Source organism: Ornithodoros turicata, chromosome 8 (genome assembly GCF_037126465.1).
Source record: "Ornithodoros turicata isolate Travis chromosome 8, ASM3712646v1, whole genome shotgun sequence".
Lineage (NCBI taxonomy): Eukaryota > Metazoa > Arthropoda > Arachnida > Ixodida > Argasidae > Ornithodoros > Ornithodoros turicata.
Window position 1 is genome coordinate 32,750,542 of NC_088208.1, and position 22,370 is coordinate 32,772,911.

The 22,370-nt window shown below is 46.7% G+C and overlaps 1 protein-coding gene and 1 long non-coding RNA gene across 3 annotated transcripts in view; one reads left to right on the forward strand and one right to left on the reverse strand.

Annotated features, from left to right (window-relative positions):
* LOC135367034 (uncharacterized) overlaps window positions 1-22,370 on the reverse strand; it is a 688,737-nt gene that overhangs the window by 592,240 nt on the left and 74,127 nt on the right. The gene's annotated exons all lie outside the window — the stretch shown is intronic.
* LOC135367030 (neuroligin-4, Y-linked-like) overlaps window positions 1-22,370 on the forward strand; it is a 261,876-nt gene that overhangs the window by 179,853 nt on the left and 59,653 nt on the right. For both annotated transcript variants that reach the window (XR_010414340.1, XM_064600093.1), the window contains exon 2: window positions 19,645-19,794. Coding sequence is in view for 1 of the 2 variants with exons in the window: in XM_064600093.1 (XP_064456163.1) it covers window positions 19,645-19,794 (150 nt within the window). In the remaining variant the exon portion in view is untranslated. The remainder of the gene's footprint in view (window positions 1-19,644; window positions 19,795-22,370) is intronic.

The window sequence follows — 22,370 nt, forward strand, 5'->3', positions numbered from 1 at the left end:
TTCAGCCAACTTGTAACGACGTGCTTCCGCCTTTATGCAAGCGCTTGCGTGTGTGTATTTTATGATCATAGTGAGGCCCACGGGCCGTTCCTGGGCGCCTTACGAATAGAAAATAATAAATTATAAATTGTTAATAAATATCAAGGACCTGGGTCCCTCATCACCTCATCATTTCGTATCGAACACTGACCAGTGTTGCCATCTTGAGGCAGTGAACCACAAAACTAAACGCCAAAACTTCCACATTCATCGCCACTTCATCTCTTTGCTGTCTCTATTGCATATATGGGTACGAGGTCAGATGAGCGTGTCTTAAATCCTTTAATACGACGACGCGCTTGTTGTGTAAAAAAAAAAAAAGAAGAAAAGATGTTTGAAGGTGCGGAGTTTTTTTTTTTTTTTTGTGTGTGTATGTATTTTTACTAGCCCCGCATCGTAGATATTTCTTTTCAAGGATTATTCTGGAGGAAAGTATTTGTGTAAAAAGTAAGCCTTTAAGTAGTCGTGGTACTTTCACAAGATACGGCTCATTATATCGTGCTGGCATTGTAGTGCACGCCAGAATAAGAACGGGTAAATAATTACCTTCCTGCTTGTCGTACTTCGCGAGATATACACCCTCGAACACAAGTACGCGTCAACCCCGGACGTCAAAGGAGCGAGAGCCATTCCCATTGGTAGCCGTAAGCACGTGACCTACCTCGCGCTGCCTCATTGACGGAGACGCTTGCCATGACGTCAGAGGGGCATCAGTTTCGGTATTCGCGGTGCCAGTTTTCTACGCACCTATTACTACCTTTGCTGAATTTGGAATACGGTTTCGCACCGATTCAAATAACCATCTGTTTTACTTTTATTCTGCATTATTTGGGACGAAGTTTCGCAGCTGCTTCCTAAGAACCTAAAGTCCCTCCTGAGTCTAAGCAAACGAAAAATCTGTCTGTTAACGAAGCTAATTACCGCATCCATTTCGAGCGTGTCGCAAAAGAAATCCACCTTCAAACGTACAGCAGAAACCAGCTGATAAGCAGCGTAAACACAGACAAAGCTGGTGGACGAAATCCATAAAGAAGAAGCCTGGGCTACGAAGAGCCACAAGAACGAACACGAAACACAAAACAAGAAAGCTCCTTCCCTGAATATATAGCATCGACCCCAGATGCACCCCTGGTAGAATAGCCTACCAGGGCAACCCAAATGCACACCTGGCATAGTAGCCCCAACAACTCGGCGGAGCAGCACTCGGAGAAAGCCAGAAGCGTCAACGTCTTGACAACTACAGAATGCCATTAGACAGCTGAGCGAGCGAGAAAATTTACCGTTGCCTAGAGGAGAAACGTTTCGTATCCGCTGGGGGAAAAAAAAAGACAGTCGACAACGTTACGACAGTTCACCATCCACTCTTAGCAGAACGCACTGATGTCAAGTGAAAACGGAAAGTGGCAAAGTGGACCGCTTAATGCTTGTCCGGTCTTCGGCTAATTTATTTTCCTTCGCGAACGAGGAAAGCTACGGTGACGAAGGCTAGAAGCGAGGTTTATTGTTAGTTTCTCAGGTGGCAGACGTGGACTTTCGTTCGCTGAGTGCAGAAATATAGCGCTAAGAGTGGGAAAGTAGATGCTACTGAAGGTTAAAGGGAGCGGACGATAGGTGTGCATGTCCGGGGGCGACTGGCAGAAATGGACGAGGAATGGCTCGGAAGCGAATCTAATGTCAAAGAAAGAAGAGAAGGAAGAAGGAAATCTATTAGGTGGGGCCGAAACAGCGCCTGTCGAAGAAGTGGGACGGTGAGTGGAGTGGATGGTAATGAGAAAGAGGTGCATCAGTTTAGGAGAACGTAAAAGGATGAACACAAAAGGAACAGAGGAGCCTATGGAAGTGGGTGTAGAAGGGAAAACGTGAATTACGTCCGTTGCTTGTCGAGTGTCAAGAATTCGAAACACGTCACGACCTATGACAAGCTCGACGAGAGTACAGTTTCGTGGTACTTGACGCTCCATCAACGCTACAACAACGTGTAGTTTATAATTGCATTACTGGTTACAAACCAGTACAAATTCCTGTTGGAGATGACCGGGTTGATGCTGTAATTCTTCCTTGCTCTATTGCTCAGGGATTGGAACAACATGGGGTCACGGATAGTGAAAGACTGCCTTTAGCACACTACATATTGAAGCGCATTTCTTAAGCCTCCTCGCTGAATAACCATAATAAAGGGGTTCGTTTATTTGCACCCCCTGCTCTTTAAAAGCAACAACTTTATAGGGCCATCCACGGCGTAGGTCCGTCCGTAGCTTTATAGGGCCACGTGACCAATCATTTACCGCCGATGGTTGGCACGATGCCCAAATGTCCCCATACGTTTATTATCGGAAGATAGCTGTGAAACTCCTCACCCTATCTCCACTTACTGAAAACCTTTGAACCCAATTTCAAACCCACATCAATTCTCCTGTAACAACAATAGATGCTGACGATGAGAAGGGGTGTTTCCGTCTGTAGGCGTCGCTACCGAGCAGAAGGTTTCCCCCATCGAAAAAAAAATCCGAGAGCACGATATTACTGGAGATTAAAAGGGCGCCAGAATTGAGACGCCATCGAAGCTTTTCTTCTTCCCCTCTGAACTCCTATCATCTCGGCATCTTCATACTCTACCCTATCCTGGATGCCTGGAGGATCGTAATAAAGGTTTCCGAGCTGCGCGTACCCGATTAGATCCCGCCCTGAAGGCTCTCGTTCCTCGGCTTACTGGATCACTTTTATATAGTGTACACCCAAAGGGTCCGAACGAAGTACTTGCAACACGCTCTGACGGACTTAATACACAATTGACGCTTTTTTTTTTTTTTTTTTGCGTCCTGAATGTTTTCTGAACTGCTGAAAGAGCGGATCAGCGGTATATCGATGGGAGGCTGAACAAAGGCGGAAGAAGGTAGACTAATCCTTCTGTTTGTGTAGGCGTTGCTTCGGTTTAGTTTCGTGTCACCTGCTTGTCCGGATAGCAACACGGGGGTCATCTGTGGCATGTTTACTTCTCTTTCTCTCTTTTTCATTTCTTACTTGAAAGTTTTTTTTTTTTTGTTGTTGATGATGCTTCGGCGAACATGGAATGTGTTTGTGCAAAGCTTAACGTCTTGCGTAACACAGAAGAGTTCATTAGAGACTTGACAATCAGGTAGAGCGGTTGAAGCGTATTCTGAATGCGTGATACTATGTGGCATTAAGATTTACGGTGTCTACCACCGTGCAGGTCCGTCGGTAGCTTTGTAGGACCACGCAGCCAAAAAACAAAAAAGAAAACACAGGCCACGTCGCCGTCGGCTCTATAAAATTATCGCATTTAAACGCGTCTCACACACTGTCCAAAGGATGCAGCCAATTTCGTATGGGCGTGACGCATGTCGGTCAAAGTAAAACATTGAAACGTTCAGTCGTAGAAAAAATGTAAAGCTAATTAGCGTGGTAACGGACTTGGTCGTAAACTTCTTCACTCATTCCGATATCCCTGCGTGAATTAGTGTGGCGTTTTCAGGAAAAACCTCACCCCTATTCGAGTAAGCGCTGCTGTAAGCCCTACCTGGTCGTACTGAGAAGTTATGGTGCAAATATAGGAAGTCATGTCCAACGTTACTTTGTTTAACGTGGAGTCCCGGGTTCTGTACATTCGCAGTTTTGTCAGAACGCCTCGGATAGAAGTTTTGAATTTACACAACCTGTTATTAGTGCACACTAGCTGCTCAACCAAGAAATTTTTTAAAAAATCAGCTTGAGAAGAAATGCCTCCAGATGCCGTTTCGTTTAATTTGCGTACACTAAACGTGGGAGGAAGCACTAAACAAGTATTAAACAGCTTAGTTTACACACTTTGAAAAAACAGATAAGCAGTTCCCTGAAGAGTTAAGTTTAAAATTTTGTGCAGAGACACAATCTTCACATCTGAGGTCATGGCACGTATTATGTATGCACGGGGCAAATATTTGCTGGTGCCTGATAGCAACAACGCTGTGTGTTGAAACGGGAAGCATGCTGTTTACTGTGCGCACGACTTAAATATTCACCGTAGCATTTAATGCCGTATAATTCTGTTTGTTTCTGTTTTATAAAGGTATAAAGCAGAAACATGCATTCGCGAGAATAAAATAAAACGCTCGCTGGAGTAGCCTATAGATATATATATATATATCCCAGTGTTTGTTCACCGAAATACTACTATGCGTAGAATTACAAGAAGCAGGAAGCAAGAAAGCAGCCGAACGTAAGGGAGTGGGACTTCTTTCTCACCCTCCTTATTTCCACTGTAGCCAAGCCAGTTAGTAAAGTGCTCACGAGCACAAGTTGAGTTTGAGTTTGACTATAGAAAAAAAAACCGGAACATATTGAATTCGTTACCTGATGAATTCTGCTACTCCCACAAAGATCCCCTAAATGAAAGGAAAAAGAAAAATGAAAAGATAAAAATAGGAAAACATCACCCCTCCCGGTCACCGAACTGTACGTGCACATGCGTAGTTACATCCCCTAGAAGTGAAATGGATTGTGAGAAACTAACAGGAACGGGGAACTCGACGACACATGCCTAGAATGCGGTCCTAAAATACAGATTCCATGTCACTGCTCACTATGAAGTTGACAAGCGCTAATTACGCCGCATCTCTCTTCTTGGGTTTCCACACACCCAACACCTTGACTATATCGAAGGTTCTATTGTCCAAGCGGTCTAGAGCAGACTTCAATGTAGCTCTTTCTGATGCATATCTTGTGCAGTGCATAACGAATGTTGCGAGTTATATTCCTGCTTTTACATCTACCATATGGTCCTAACGGGTAACGATGTACAGCATACGCAAAACCATTACAACATTACATATATTTTAAACAGACTGCTTTATTTTGATAATGATGCTGCTGGTGCTGCTGCTGACAATGATGAAGATGACTGTGGTTGTTTCATATACAGTGAACCCTCGTTAATATGACCACCACCGTTCCCGCAGATTTTGGTCATAAAGCGAATTGTCATATTAACGAGAAACGCACAATCTGCTGACTTCAGAGACCGCTTTGTTCCGGCCATACTTAGGTGCTCAACAGCAGCAGCAGCACAGGGTGACCTGGTCTCGTGGTCACTGCTGTTTTAAGCACTACAGTGCTTTGGCAGTCCGAAAAGCGGAATGAGTAATTGCGAGGTGAACAACATCAAGAGTCATCCTTGGCGCCCTACTTCAACACGTGTCACCCTCTGCCTGAGGTATGTGTGTAGCCTCTCCCTGGGGTCACTCTGCGGGTCATGTAACGTGGTCATAATGACGAGAAGATAATACCTGTATTTGACCCTACTTGTGACAAAAATCTCAGTCATAGTTGGACAAGCGGATTGTCATACTAACGAGATGGATTTACATGGCAGCGGAACGGTTCCCAAGAAAAACGGTCATAAAGTGAGTATGCCATATTATCGGGGGTCATATTAACGAGGGTTCACTGTACTCTATATACAGTACTCTACCCCAATGGTCTCGGTAATTTGATGAAAACGTAGTGATGAGTGTCACCGTTAAGACCGAAGTCCTAGATTGTCCGGAATGGTTTGTTGCGCTTTTATGGCAGAGCATTGGTGGGCTGTACTTGACCATGAACCAAATAATTTTGTCATACTGCAAGGGCGACAGTCTAGCACATTTAATCTATTGTATTTACTTCAGCAATGTTTATGTGAGCGTGACCAACTAACCCCGCATTTTCCTTTCGCCTCCATAATCTAATCTACTCCAGGACGGAAGAGCACGATGTATCTCCGAGAAAAGTTTCTCTCGGTAAAAGAAACAAACCCTACTGCTACTGGTGCTAGTCATTAATCATGAAGTGAGGCAACCGCAATAATCGCCGTCATCTAGTTGTACGAAACCTCTATCCCGTTTCGCTCGAGAGCGAGTGTCTACCCGACGTAATTGTGTCTGTGCAGTCTCATACGAATTACCGGTACGAATTCCCATATGTACCGATAGTGCACACCGACGGGAGTCCCCAGTTAGCATAGCGAGCAAACAAATTCAGCGTAGAGGCTCCTCCGATACAGACCCTAACGAACTGGACAGCCCGGAAAATGAAGGCCGTATTAGAAGTTGGCCCCGAAGACCCTGGTCTGCGCGAACATGTAGCATGTGCAGGGAGTCTAGAGCTCCACTCCTAACGACAAAGATGCGGCTCTATGGAGGCAGGAAACCCGCGAGGAAAGAATGCCGGGGGATTGCGAAAGGGAAAGCGATATCGTTAGCCGCTGCACCCGACAGAGGCGGACATCAAAACGGCATTAGAGTCCCCTAGAGCCACGAAAACACCATTGGTTCAGGCCTGCGTGACGGAAGATTTACGTCACGCCCTTGTAGTTTTCTCCCTTCAACGCGCTACGGGATTCCAATGTAGTCGTTTCGTCTGTGCCTTGGTGCACATGACAAAGGAGAATAGGCCCGCTGCATCATGGGACCGCAGCGCTCTCGGAAGTCGGTGATTTACGGGTGGAACACCGGCCAGTACGTAATGTGGCGAGTAACTGGTGTGTGTCAGCAAATAATAAAAATTTTATTGGAATGAGGATGAGTTGCGAGTTTCATCACCAGGGGCGATACTTTACCCTATTGCTCGCTCCGATACACTACCCATTACATTGCTATGTATTTCTTCTGGCTGATTGAGAGTTCTTTTTTTTCTCTTTATCCCGGGTAATTTCAAATAAAGCGGCAGTATTGTGGACGAAGAAGCAAGTTCAGTCTCATTAGTAGTAAATCCCGCCACGAATAGAAATGCATGCCATCTTTTCCACCACATTTCACTCTGCAATACGGTCTTCGTATCTTATTATAGAACTCTCACGGTGTTGCTACCTTATTAATACTATACGTTAAACTGATGTGTGTTTCGTGTTAGTGTACGTCGCGTTATTTCACGGTTTATGTTGCGTTTTTCCTTCTTTTCGCAATCAAGACCACCTCCTTATGTAGTACCCCCCGTAGTACCTGTAGTAGTAGTACCTGTAGTACCCCTGGGATAGCAAGTCTCCCCCAGGATGGCTAACCTTCGCTACCCCTTACGTACGCAAAGGCGACAGCGTACGATGCACTAAAACTGATTAGTAAAGCCACATCAAGACGGTCACTGTAAAGCGTGCTTTCACCGCACGTACACACCTTATGAGGGGAAGCGCACTTTACACTCTCGTAGATAGGTAACAAGCATTACGCGGCGGGGCGCTAATTTTTATTTCAATATTAAATTTGTATTAGCGCGGCCGGCAGAGAGAGTACTGCTGCTGCGACATTTTCGAAACATGTTCAGCGTTTGAAGTTCGCTGTGGCGTGCAGCGTCGTTGAAACCCAGAATTGACGCAACAGCTAAAAGCAATAAAGCACCCAGAGGTCGAATACACCCTCTACAGCCCATGTATAACGAGCTGCATATAACGAGCATTTCCGTAATTACATATTCGTGGTACGGAACAAACTGAGGGGCATAGCGTATTGGACCGATCGCATGAGGAATTGCACAACTGTTCGTCTGAACGCATCTGATGCACGAGGAAACACGCAAATAATGGCCAAATCGCTATCTTTGTACTTTTTAAATCTCGAAATCTAATCGTTTATCGAGAAATCGATATCCAGTTTGCATCTATATCTTGTATCTAAATATTTCCAAAAATTCCAGCCCGTACCGTAGCATTTCACATTGTTCATAGCCCCAGTAGCCCCCTCTGATAATTTACTTCTGTAGGCATTTGAACCTTCGTTACTTAGGCCCGCTCTCTTTTGTTTCTTGTACTCCCCTTGTAGAAAACTGCACATTACGTTTATCATACTGCCCTCCGTCGACGGCACGGAAATCGCCGTCCACAGTACACGTACGACCTCGGGTCAGTTTAGATAAGTCGCCAGCGGTCAATCACGCGCGGGCTAGTACCCAACGACCTTGACAGTATCGAGCGAGTCTTGACTAGAGCTCGTCTAGACATGTATAACCCTTCGAACAGGAAATGATGTCCCGGGTTTGGGTGATTTATCATAAATGTTGCTCGCTACGACAGGGCGTAGTGAGAGTAGAGGCGACTTTGTGTGACAAGCGCAGTTCATCCTGTCCCTTCCTGCTCGAGCTTTTTTTTTTCTTATTTCTTTCTTTCACGAAGCTAGAAGCGAGCCGCAGAACAAGACAAGGTAATTTTTCCGCGATCTAATAGTTTATCCTTATAGGATACCGGACAGTATACCACTTTCATTGGTACCGCGCTCTCTGCGACAGTAATTCCCATAACTGCCAATTATGAACATGCAATAGACGTGATTTGGCATGGATATAACGAACATGAGCTTCGTAGACAGCTGCAAACCAACATTTGCAAAGGAACCGTTAAGTATCGCACTAAAGAGCAAAAATTGGGATCGTTTGTGGGAATCCATGGAAAGTAAACAGCGCAAAGCCCAGAGTCCTAGCCTAATGCTGTCGAACTGAAGCCTAATGCCGTCGGGATCCGGAAAAAAACATCCACGGAGAAATCCTCCCCGGAGGGAGCCTAGGTTAGAACCGGGTCCTAGGTTAGTTTTCAGAGGTTAGGTTAGTTTAGTCTTGTTTTTGGCAATTCACCATGCGGTTGAGGGGGGCTACCCACAGCTGGGCACGCGCAGTTTGACGAAAACTACTTTTCTTGATACTTTTCTTGCGGGGACTATTTCTCCGGGGGACATTTTTTCCCGGGACGATTTTTTTTACACCCAGTGCAGTCAGTCCAAATTCATCTCAACGCCACAGGCATATGATGTAAGGATTCCATACTGCACGTTTCGTCCATGGCGACGTACCGAGAGGAAAACGATTTTAAAAGTCCGTCTATACCCCGCTCGGAACATTAGGCCATAAAAACCACAACAGAACCCAGCCCTTTACATATTCCCGACAGATTTTCAAAGAAACCCGACGACACGTTAAGCCACTCAAAGTGCGACTTCACGCATGCAGCCCAGAGTGTGTTTATCCGGAGCTGGATTCGAAAAGAGTGCGAAGCTCGGAGCGGTGATTTTCTAGCGCGCCTTATGTGACCCTTGGGCAACGCTCGACAGTTTCAGGGCCTCACTTTCTCTAAGACATGCGGCGACAATGGCCCCTTGGGGACCCCCAGGTTTTTGCGCTGCGAGCGATTCCGGCAGACATAACCCGAAAGGGAAAAGATGGGAACTGCCTTTTTAAGACACGAGGTACGTAAGCATGGCCAACTGCTCGGTGTGCCTTGATGGCGACGCGATGCTACTTTCGTACCTGCCTACGTGCGGACGTGTACGATATTGCCACGTATCATCTTTGAAGCGACCACACGGAATAGAGGCAGCGGGCGGGGAGCCGTCGAGCGACGGGCTGAGATCCATATCGCACATTCGGGAAATGTGCATGATGACGGATAAGTGCGATTAAAGTGCGTGGACACGTATGGATGCATAACTTGAGTGAGTGGACGGTGAATGCGGAATGAACTTGGGCCGACGTACTGCGTGTACTACATAGACAGGACGCAAACTAGGGACCCATCTTTCCTTAGAAAGATCGGGAAATGCCACTTTCCAATTACAATAAATGGCGATACATTCTTGGCTAAGTGAGCCACCTTATCGTCGCACTAGCGACCACGTGCGGACGTTGTCCTCGTTCAGTCTCACTACTGGACTTTTTAATTATGAACGATAAAAGTTCGCTACTTACACGGCCAGATTAGATTGGTTTGGATTGGAATTAAAAATGATGAGGAGATGGTGGCTCCACAACTATGGCGCCGGCTACCCCAGCTCTGTTGTTCCACTAAAGCGTGGTTAAGAGCACAGACCACCACGGGTTAGTGGGATTAATTATGACGTCAGGACTGCATCAAGGATGAACAAGCGAAAAACCATTATGAAATGGTCAAAGCAGTTCGTGGGTGTGCAAAATTTCCTTGGGTCACCGCTACGGTTCATAGTTTTCTACTGATACCGTGACACGGCCACGCACTAAAAAAGGTGCAATTTCAGTCCTTTTTGGGGACTAGATGCATTGCTGCAACCATTAGTCCCTTTCGACTTTCCCTATAGTCCGATTAGTCCCTTTCCAGACTAAATTCGCGGAAGTTTATGCGAAGTTTATTGTGTGATTGCCGTGCTGGGGAGTACGTCTCAGGGCTAGGGGAGTAACTGCAAACTCCGGGACTAGAACCTGTAATTGCTCACCAATTCATTTTTCCAATTCATTTTTTTCTTCGAGTGCCGTATACGAGTAGGTTACGTCTGCAAAGCATTCTCCAGCAAGCAACCCCTTCTTGATTTTAACCCCTTTATGTGACGCGGACAAATGCACTTCCCACATGTAGTGGACACGACATGGATTGGATTGGGTCGAATTGGACACCCGGAACACGGCGGCGGAGTACCACTGAAGCCATTGCATGGTCATAGCCATATCTATCATGGCAGCTTCCAAACTTGGTCGTACAGGGAGAGGGTATCGTCTTCAGACAAATCCTCTGCCTTTCCGCCATTTCTCTCTCACACACACACAGCTTTTCTTCTAGCCTCTCCCCTAAATCAGAGGTGGGGAGTAATGCATTACAAAGTAATGCATTACCGGTAATGCATTAATTTTGAGTAATGAGTAATGGTAATGAATTACTTTTTACCAGCAAGTAATGAGTAATGGTAATGCATTACATTTCGACTGAGTAATGCAGGAGGAGGAGGAGGAGGAGTGTCGTTGGGAGGAACCCGAGAGGTCCGCCTGCCTGATTAGGCGGCATGTTTCTCGGGAAGGGAAAGATGGTGGACAGGAGGAAAGGGTGAAGTGGAAGACCGAGCGGAATCCGCTCGTGGGGAGGATAGCTGCGTCCATGGGCCGACTTCAGGGGAACTGTGCCGGCATACGCCTATTACACATCTGAGGGAAACCCAGGAAAAACCCCAGACGGCACAGCCGGCCCGCGGATTCGAACCGCGGACCTCCCAGTCTCCAAGCGCACGCGTTACCGCTGCGCCACCGGAGCTGGTCTGAGTAATGCAGGGTGGCATTACTCATTACTTTTGTCGAACGTTCATTGCGCCACGTGAAGGTTGGGAACATCCAGGTTTTCTTCAACCCGCCTCTAACAATGAGCACAGGGCAACAAGGAAAAAGAAAGGCGCAGCCTGGGGAATTCTGCAAGAGTTCAACAGTCGGCGGTGTGTGTCACAAGTGTCTACATGATGATATCACCGATTTTCTCTTGTGCGCATTTGGAGTAAAGGAAAATCAATGAAATAGAAACATAACCTCTATGAGGGTAATGCGTAACAATTGCTGTAGGGATTCACTGTTTTGGTATGGCACCGTGTTAGCTTCTCTTGTGCTGTCAGAGGTGGTTTCTCTGCCAGGACAGGGCTGTAGGCTGGGTCTGATCTGCCGGCTCCATAATGCTAGAAAATGCATCATCTGCAATAAGTCTTATCTATAGCTTTTGCCTATCAGACTCGCTTCTGCGGGGATTTAGTGGCACCGATTTGGGGATACCAGGGTGGCTATTGCCTATAGCAAAAAAGGCAAGGAAAAACCTTATGCATAGCACCTTTGAGGCTTATGCCCTAAAACGTAAATGTAATGCCAGAGTAATACCATTACTTCGTTAAAGTAATGGCATTACTAATGCATTACTAATATCCAAAAAGTAATGAGTAATGTAATGTATTAGTTTTTTATACAAGTAATGAGTAATGTAATGCATTACAAAATAAAAGTAATTTCCCCACCTCTGCCCTAAATATATCTACGGTGTTTAGACGACCTGCTCTTTACAGACATGTGACGTAACGAGAAGACTGGTTCGAGGTTACATTTTGTTGTGATGGGCAAGAAGCTGGAAATCAGCGTCGGCTGATAGGCTGATAAAGCTGATAGTGGCCACCAGCATGCTTTGCGCGGCAGCGTTACGTAATCAATGACGTTCTATTGGTACGTACGCGGGAGAAACAAGTGAACGCCGCCGACACAGACAGAAGGTGATCCATAAGTAAATGCGGAGGAATCGTATGCACGATTAATTATTTGCTCGCGTCTTACGGGTATAGGGCATGATGCCGGTGCTCTAATGCATTAGGAGCGCCAAACGAAAAGACCACAGCTAACAGACGCCATTAACGCAGCATTCAACTACGCAAGGTCTTGCTTCATTCATGGTCCTACAGCGAACACTTCCCATACATGGCTCTTCGCCTTCGTTTAACGAGATAGGAGCGGACCAGTCCCGTTATCATATACAGGGAGTGACTTTTTCGGGTTAAGCGCCTTTCTCAGATTCGGGGGTGGGGGGTGGAAGGGGGGGATCGGGCCCTATACTTAAATCTATAATCCGCGGAGAAATCGTGCGACCATTGTGCCTTCGGGTGTTATCGGTACTTTTGTTGTTCTGGGTGACATACCAGCGCTAATCCCCGAAGACATAGACAGTGCTGACACACGCGGGTGTATTTCTGGGAACGTAAGTGACCCACTCTTACACGTGCTACACGTAGCCACCTTTGTTCGCCTCCGGTGGAAACGTCACTTGAGGGTTTCATGGTGACTGGAATTCGGTGGGAAGTCCGTTCGGTGAGCAGTCCGGTGAGAAGTTCGTGAGAATTGGTCGGCGGTCGGTTCGGGGGGGGGGGGGGGGGGACAACCGGGCATAACCGGCTTTAACCCGAAAAGGTCACTCCCTGTATATATTGTTTCCTGTGACGACCTGAGCTCCTACGTCATCGATTACGTAACTCCGCCGCGCAAAGCATGCTGGTGTGCACCTACCAGCCTATCAGCTGATGCGTCCTTCCCGCCCACCACAGCAAAGTATAACCTCGAACCATTCTTCTGGTGACGTCACACGTTTGTATGTTGCTGTTGCATAACGCTCGACGAAAGTTGAGACAGAGCTTCGTTACGACCGCGTGACGATTTATAATCGTTCACCCATTGGGCACATCATCGGAGGAACAGTATACAGCGTACGGTTGTGGGATCGAACCCAACCACTGGTTGTGCTGTCTGAGGCTTTTCCTGGGTTTTCCGACAGCCTTTCGAGACAGGTATATCGGCATATTTCCCCGTGAAGGCATCCCAAGACGCACACTAACACTTCCGCGTCTCACTACTTCGTGTTGTCGTCCGTCCACGTTTCTACGCGCGTTCATGGTCGTAGTCCGTTCGCGGTGCGAAGAAGACTGACTGGGTCGGGACTAACCTCTCCGTATATTTCTTTCCCTTCCAATTCCGATTAAAAGATATTGAAACAAGACGCCATATAGCGGGCCTGTTCGCGTTTAAAAAACTAATGCACGGTAAGTAAAGTAGGTAAGTAAAGTAATGTACGGTCTCATGTTTTTGCACCTGAGGCTTTTAATATAATTCAACAGCCGCAGATGTATTCATCTCCCGCAGGTGTTTTTTATTTTTATTTTATTTTTACTAGCCATTTTTACTAGCCTGATGCAAGGATCTCTAGTTCATTCTAGCTTATTTTCGTATAGTGGAAAATTTCGTCTCCCATCGCCGCAACGCGTATTTGTTGTTCATGCAGTGGCAAATTTTCTCACTCATTGTCGCAAGATGTATTTCTAGTTCTGTATTTACTGTTGTACACGTAGCGGAAAATTTCCTCACTCACCGTCACTACTTGTATTTGTTGTTGTTCATGCAGTGGCAAATACCCTCACTTATCTTCACCACATGATTTTGTTGTTTTTCATGTAGTGGCAAATTTCCTCGCTCACCGTTACTACATGTATTTGTCGTTGTTAATCTAGAGGCAGGAAAATTTCCACATTTTGCTGGCCGCTTTTGAGACCGCGTCTTTCATGAACGCGGTCCAACTCAAAATTTTTGGATCACATAATCTTTTCCTAATGTAGTTGCTAAAGAAGTCAATAAGTATAATCATTAGTAAGGCTTTCGACAAGCAACACAGAGGAGGGTTATTTCGCCAAAAAAACACTTCACAGAAACCGTCGGGTCAAAGTCTCCCAGATGGGCGACACTGCAGTTCATTGTACACAACCGCCACTTACACCCTTGATCCATTCTCAATCGGAACACAAACACAGAAGAAGAAAAATACGAAGAGGTCGTCTACTTGACAAAAAGGAACTGCCACGGTTCTCCATTTCCGACATCTGAAGCGAGCGGGAAATTGGAAAGCAGTTGGAAACAGGCAGCAGCAGCAGCACCGCCGCTTCACTGTTTCCCTCGCCTAATGAATATGGATTTGTTGCACATCTGTATTTGTACTGCTCCTGAGGCAGCAGCGGCCACAGTCAGGAACTTGCAATGCCCCACGGCCTCGTCGTAAATCGATCGAATTAGGATGGCCCCGTTTCTGGCCGCTTTCAGGGGCCGAACAAAAAAAAAAAGGAGGAGGATGCAGGGGAAGGACTGGCAGGAAATGGGACGCGGCAGTAACAGCACCAAATACAGGGCGCAAGACAAACTGTACAACACACAGGGCGTCTCTGCTATTACTTAATTTGGAGTCCAGCCAGTAAGCAACGATTGAAGCATATACTACGGAACGCTCGGATTCTCTTGTTGCCGTGGAGGTACGACCTTTGCTATACGTCCAGAGGAAAGCGTAAACAGAGGAGATGGGATAGTACCGAATTGCAGTAATCGGGTGAATCAGGAGGGTGTGTGTGTGTGTGGTGAAGATGAAATGAAGAAGTGAAAAATGGGCCGGGACAAACCCCAGTCTCGGCGTGGAAGGCGCTTCTTCTTCACCACCAAGCCACGACAGGTGGCGCACACATAGAAAACGTTAGCAATATAGTGTTAAAGGAGTTGCGACACTTTCACATTCATTCTGTGTTAACGCCGCGAAGCACATTGGGCTATTTTTTCTTCTTCTTAAAAACACACAAACAAACAAACACATTGGGCTATGCGCGGCGTATAGAGATGGGCAGTTCGAGAGAGGACAGCAGGAAGTAGTGTGGGACAAGGGGGCGTTAATATGCCTCCTGGGCCGACTTCGCGGGGGAACTGTGCACGCCACAGCATTGAGAAGAACATAATAGTTCAATAATATTTTTTTTTCTATGTGTCGTATACTTGGCGAGATATAAACACTTGAACACACGTACGCGTAAAGCTCTGACATCAAAGAGAACTACGGCCATTCCAATTGGTAGTCGTGGACACGTGATTCTTCTCGGGGTGCCTCGCTGGCGAAGACGCATGCAGTTGCGTAAGAGCCCGATGAATTACAGTATCGCCGATGCTGGTTACCCAGGCGTCCATCACTCCCTTGTGCGTAGAAATTGAAACGCATGTTGTAAATATATGTCTACTACACTTGTCTGGGCTAACATAGGGCGAAGTACCGCAACCTCTTCAAGCAAGCAGCCGAGCCCATAGCACGGTACTCCGGCTACCTTCTGAAATAGCAATACCCCAACATTCACTCTTCACGTGCGTCATGCGAGACGTGACGTCAGGACTTCGACCGCATTTTCATCGGAGAAAATATATCACGTACGCGTACCGACAACAACGGTCTCCATTCATCATCGTGGAGATGAAGACAGCCGCACGGTGCCGCCGCCACCACCCGCAACAGCAACGCGCTCGATTTGTCAACTTTCGCGAGCGCCTCACAAAAGAAAACGTACCATCAACAGTACGGTATCCGTTTCTTCGAGAACTTGCTGCTCAGCGGCGATGCATCTTGAGACTGCCAGATGTAATTCATATTTTCTTCAAGGCGCCGTTACAATGCACCTCTCCCTGTTTGTAAACAAATGACGTCATAGTGTTCGACAGCGCCACCAATTTGGTAGCGTTGAACTCCGCTCGAAGCTATAGGCGAACAAGGCCGCGCCCGCAAGCACGAGTTGTTGCGTGTGTCGTCTCTGGCGGCGTGGCAACACACCAATGAAAGGACCATGAGCCAATTCAGGGTACAAGCAAATGAAGTTAACTATTTACATAAGTACAAGAGTTGGATGATACAGAGAAACTGTCGGCGATCCGTCCAGCCTGCACGGTCTTGAGGGGATTACGACGGTCCGTGAAAGGGCCGCGACCTTCGGTCCTAGTTTTTCTCTTAATAGGAGGCAGAAGCGAACAAGTACCCATTCGTGGAACCCAGCCCTCCCCTTCCGATTTGTTTCGGTTTCAGTCTGTCTACCAACGTAACGATGACGTTTCGCGGATAGGGGTCCTATTGACGATTTTCTCGACATTCCCCCATTGATCTTAAGGAAGGTACCTTCATCTGTTGTTGACGAGCAAGCCTGTTGGCTTCCGTTGGTCACAAGGAAGAACAAGAGGAATTATTCGTCTTTTCTTTGAGCCTTGAATGCACGTATGCAAACTTCAGTTGGTTGAATAGGGAAGCAAGAGACAGCAATATTGCGTACAGTTCCCCTTGAGAAGCCCCTCGCTGACGCGCGGTCATTGTGAGACAGCAACTGGCCGGTTCCTCTGCCCAAGCTCTTCCCCATCGAGCTTTTTTGTTCCCTCCACAACCGTTACGGACGGACTCTGCTGTCGACGTAGGTGGGCCTTATAAAGCGATCGTTTTAAAAACACGAAGAAAATAAATGAAAAAGGCGATAAAGAGACCATGAAAAGGGGCCGATCTCCTGTTGGATACCTCGTTTAGCTTTATGAGACAATGATGTAACATAAGAAAAGTACCGAGGCGTTAGTGTCGTTAGGAATAAGCCGTGGAAAACAAAGCACGAAAGAGCCTGCTGAACATGAAGAATACTAAAAGCGGTTAATAAAGTAAGATGGAACGAAGAGCGATGTGCAACAGGGTTCGACAGCTGGACATAGAGGCATTTCTCGCTTCACATAGTGTGCGAATGACCGCGCAGTTTGTTGAGTTTCGGTATCGCCAGCTGCTGATTTGGGCTTATTGGACTACAAAGTCGGCATTCTGACGCAAAACCATTCAATTTACGCTAACTGTTCAAACGGATGCAACGCTGATTCTATACCGAACAATTCTGTTACTCCTCCGAGTGCACCAACCAATGGCAGCTAATCATGCCCCTAAGATTAACTATATACGCTGTTCAACGCCCTCAAAAAAGAAAAAAAGGAAAGGTATTGTCAGATGTAAACAGAATCATCATCATCATCATCATTACCACCATGCCAGATCATGATCGGTTTCGATATTCGCGATGCCGATTTTATACTCATCTAAAATCCTCCTTGGCGGAAGCTCCGCCTTCGTCAGGACCAAAAATAATAATATAAAGCATAAAATAATATAAAAGATATGTATATATATATATTTATGTCACGTTCCACGTGACCTTCCGACGCCACTCGCTCAAACGTCGCCCACCTACGCATTGCTGATGAAGGCCCAATAAGGCCGAAACAGCTGTCCAATGCTGGTGTGGCCACGTTTGGGACTTATAAACATATGTTCAACGTGCAGCCAAAGAGCCTATGCTATTTTTTTTACTATATATTTATTTATATGTAAATGTATATATTAGCCGCGACAAAAATGTGTAAACCGAAACCAATTAATTACTGCAACAAATGACCCGCTTCGGTGGCAGATTTTTCTCCAAAAGGTGTCCACTGAAGGTCCCGGAAGGGGTAGTACCCATTTTACTGCCGACGGGCCCTGCTTTAGAAGTCATGTTTTTCACGGAACTCATTTGAATCTTTATTTAAATACTGAGCGCCGCCCACTCTTTCACACGGTGCGCAGCTTGTAGGTGGTATCGCACAGATACTTGTAAAAAAGAAAGTTCTTCGATTAGTGCACGCGTTCGCGAATTATTTAGCCCGGTGGTTTAACTGAAACACCCTATACAGTTTGAATAACTTCGGACGACGTGTCACGACCACTTTAACGGTACTTGTTTTTATATATATATATTCTGCGCAAGAAATAAGAAAATTTGCATGGATATGATGCGTTCGCCCGCTATCGCGCGGAGGAATAATCGGTTTACAGAAAGTTTCGTTGCGAAGCGCTGACTTTTACGCTTTTATCTTCACCTTATATGACAGGATACCCTATATAACGTAGCGGGCGGGAAGGGCGCAACCACCGAACCGGAAACAGCAAACGGGCAGCCGATGCGGAAGAGCCCCGCAAACCGGAAACGAGGCGACAGGGATGTGCCCGTCCGCCCGCACGGACCTGCTAATCGGGAGCATGCCGTTTTCCCGGTCCACTGCGACCTCGACACCACGTCTCACATCGATCGCGTCCTTCGTAGCTTGACACTCTGATGGAAACACGTGACACAAGACAGACTGAACAGAAGAGGATATGCCCTTCTGAGGGGATCGCCGGCTTAGTTGAAAAGAAGACTTTGATTCCATGCGGCACTTTCAGCGCGACCAACAATTTCGCTAGCATTCGCTAACCTAGAGTGAGAGGGTCGCCATACTGATGACGTCATGGGGTTGTAAGGGTTGTCGCTGAGCGTTGCGGTTTTCTCTGCGTAATTTTGCTTTAGTTCCGTGCTAGCGCCGCGAAGCAACTGTCTCTATGAGCGGCGTATAGATGTGGACGGATGGAGAGAGGACAGCAGGAAGGAGCGGGGGACAGGGGAGTTAGTATGCGTCCTGGGCCGACTTCAGGGGGAACTGTGCCCTGTGTGTAATTTGCCGTCGTGTTATCGTGTAACTAACACGCACTCGCCCGTATAATACTATATGCGTTACATCAATTGGAACTGATTTTCACGCAGTCTTTATACGGTTCGCCCGTTACAATTACATTCCAACGTTTCCTCCGTGATACATAAATACCAAAACGTAAGGTGATTTCCAATATGCCCAAACCAAATGGTTCACATTATCATAACCCATAGAGGACACCGGAATAAAGGCCATAGCGTGATATACTAATGATACACTTGTAATAAGATGGGACGGGAACGACAGCAATCAGACCGCCATAACGGAGCAGAAACGTTGTTATAGAAGGGAAGAGAATAAGCATTGGGAGTACAGATGGCGGGGGACAATGGGGTGATCGCCACAAAAGTCATTTGTCTGACGAGGCACACAGACTAGTATACAAAGAATGACATTTGGCGGTCTGCCACGTTTGTTCGGTTAGCGGTACATGGCTCGCTGGCAGTTATCACAGCTATAGGGAACAGCTATTTAGCTTAAGAAACTGGGGGAAATCTGGAAGACAGAAAGAACCAAGTAACTCATGGTGTATTTCAGGCTGTAGACTGTAAGCTCGAAGACCTACGGAGTAACCCGCTACTGGTGTACTTGAACCACGACCTCCAAATATTCCGATAGCAATAGATGGTACGATTACATCTTTTCTCATTGACAGGGAGCTGCTGATATACAGCGGGTTCAAAATTAAACTTTCACTAGCACCTTATAAATAGGCGAACAAAAAAAAAAACTGGTGCTATTTTTTTCTGTTCCTAGAGTAAGAAACAGGTGCTACATAAATAGCAGCACCTGTTTCTTACACAAGTAGCGTAAAGTTATCATCCGGTTTCCTGTCATCGCTGTGTTGGCGAAGCGCTCGTGAAAGCTTAATTTTGAACACCCTGTAGTATGTTCTATGTACTTTAAGTTCGACAGAATTTGCTAGCACCATGTCTGATGTTTCCTTCTTTTCTGTTCCCGCAGTGGGTCGAGACACAGTGCGACTTCCAGTGATGATGTTCATCCACGGAGAATCTTACGAGTGGAACGCGGGAAACCCCTACGACGGCACAGTCCTTGCATCCTACGGTAACGTGGTCGTCGTCACGGTCAACTATCGATTAGGTATCCTCGGTGAGTACGTGCTCCATCTTGGGGCTAGATGCGAAAAATAGTGAAACACCAAGAACACAAGGGAAATTCCCATGAGGCTCTGGCACGTACGCACGAAGGCAAAATCCTTCTGTGGTCACGCGATATTGTATTATGCAGATAGCTCAATTGATCGGCTGTTCTGAGCTCGAACGAGTGAAAACCTTCCGCGAGCTAAGCAGTTCTTGTAACTGAACTCTGAAATAACTGCACGGCGAGAGAATTGCACTGCTTTGTTCTAACTTCGCGCAATTTTAATGCCCGTTACAACGTAACCTGCTAAAGGCCCGGGTGGGGGGGGGGGGGATACGTTAAATGCTGATTTAAAGAAAAAGAGCAGAAAGGTTACCCATAATGGAGGCTCGCTATTCCCAAAAGCAAAGACAAACAAACAAAAGGGAGATGAAGAAACAGAGAGACAGAAAATTATGAATAAATACAGAAAAATCGCTTCACTAATCGATTCGAGGGTAAACTAGGTCGGTGGCACATGCCAAGGACCCTATTTATGGCTGGTTGGTTGGAAAAAGAATTATTTGCCTGGTGTATTTCTCTATTGCTAGCGCATTTATTGGCTTAGCCTCAAACTGGCATTCTGAGCGACTTCCACCTAATCTACGTTCCATTACCACTTATGAGACATTCCTAACAATGCCACACATAGCAAAAATACTTAAGCGTCTAAACCCGTTGTCATCTGAACTGTCTTCTTACGTCATTCGTTCTCAATTTAGACATTTAGTGAAGAACACGACAGTAATCTAACATCTCGGCACTCGAGCCTGATAGAAAGATACTGGGGGAAAAAAACACGAATATATCCTGAGAGAACAGCTTTGAAACGTCACAGTTGCATTTCATGGCGAGTTCACCGGATGCCCTATGCTTTAGCAGCTCTGCAACGGAAACGAAAAAAACAAAAAACGCGAAGTAAACGTAATGACAGTTCCGTAAATCTAGCTCCTGCTACCGCATACATCCGGACTTCCTAACTCTGTATTGCATTGGCTAGCTGACTTTCCTTTGAGGTAACAACCGATCCGGCAACGACATCCACATCGTTTCTGAGCATGACCAGCATAAGGCCCGCGCACAACACGCACGGTTGCCGAAACGGCAATAAGTCTGCACAGACACATCTTCACCGGAAATAGAAGCGACTGGAAACGCGAGACACGGAAAGAAGAAGAAAGAAACACAGTTCCGGTTCGATGGCTAGGTGCCTGGACGCGGTGCCTTCCATGCGGTCCAGAGAGGAGAAGGCAGGAACGGCGTCAGTGAGAAGCACGAAAAAGGCCCTTTCAGATAACGTTTCGTGGCCCCGATATAAGGCATGGCGGACCTCGGGATTGCAGAGAGAAACAGGCGGAACCCGCACGCGAAATACGAGCAGCTTATCGCAAAAGAGGCTAGGCAGACAAAAGGGACGGGGGAGAATGAAGGTCCCAAGAGATGCACGAGGGCGCTGGAAGAGGTAATGCAGATGGGCGCCACTAGAGGGCGGGGAAGGGGAGGGAAAGCGAACGGGAAGAGATGTATGGTGGTAGAGAGATTCGGAGTGAGCTCCTCTATCTCGCCTGCCAGTCGCATTGTGGCAAGATGAAACTTGTTTACTGGGAAGGTTGGAAACAAACATGCATATCGCGGAGCGTGCGTGGACGGTTTCGTCTTTCCAAATGCCGCGATGCCTTTTTCCCTACCCTGTAGATTAGGGCTGTGTGCATCTGCAGAGACAGCGCTGTCGGACGTTGTGATGTGAGGCCGCGTCGAAAATGTTGAAGAGGGCAGACCGCAGTACTGCACTATGCGATTCAGCGCATCGGATCAGCAGATCAAACGGTGAATGGCCGCAACCCAAATGATGTTGACCCAAACCTGTAAGCGCGCCGTCGCAAAACAAGCTCTCCTAATATCCCTGTGACACGCGCCTGTCAATGTTGAAACCGAACAACAACATCAACTTTACTTTGCGATGATGAATGGGGAGTTTCAACCCCAGGGAGGATACTCTACCCCATCGCTGGTGGTGATGTGAGGAATGAAATAATGAGCCCCCTTCACAATAAGTCCTACCCCAAGCATCACAACATCTTGCCGGTCCAATATTGGTCCGGTGTAATACCGGTGCAATACCGGTCCTATATTGGTCCAATATTGGTACAAGATTGGACCAATCACTATGGCTACCTGGCTATCACCTAGCTATCACCTGGCTAATCACCTGGCTATGATGTTGTAGTGCTTGGGACGGTGTCCAAAAAGGTCAAAGGAGCTATGAGTGCAAAGCGTTGGTGGGCTGGATTTGGCCATGGACCAATGGAAAGAGAAACGGCATCATCTTGAATAACTTGTCACCGATATCGTTATAGTTTTGTATTCTGACGTTTCAACGCGTGCAGTTTGATAACCCTACGACCAAACGACAGTCTATAATGTACAGACAGCGTGGAATTTGATTCTTCACCTGTAACGCAACTGTCCCCCACATCAAGTTGGTGTGGTCGTCCCGTCTATGTACTCCAGCAGCACTGCGCTCGGAATGAAGGATACCGCTTTGA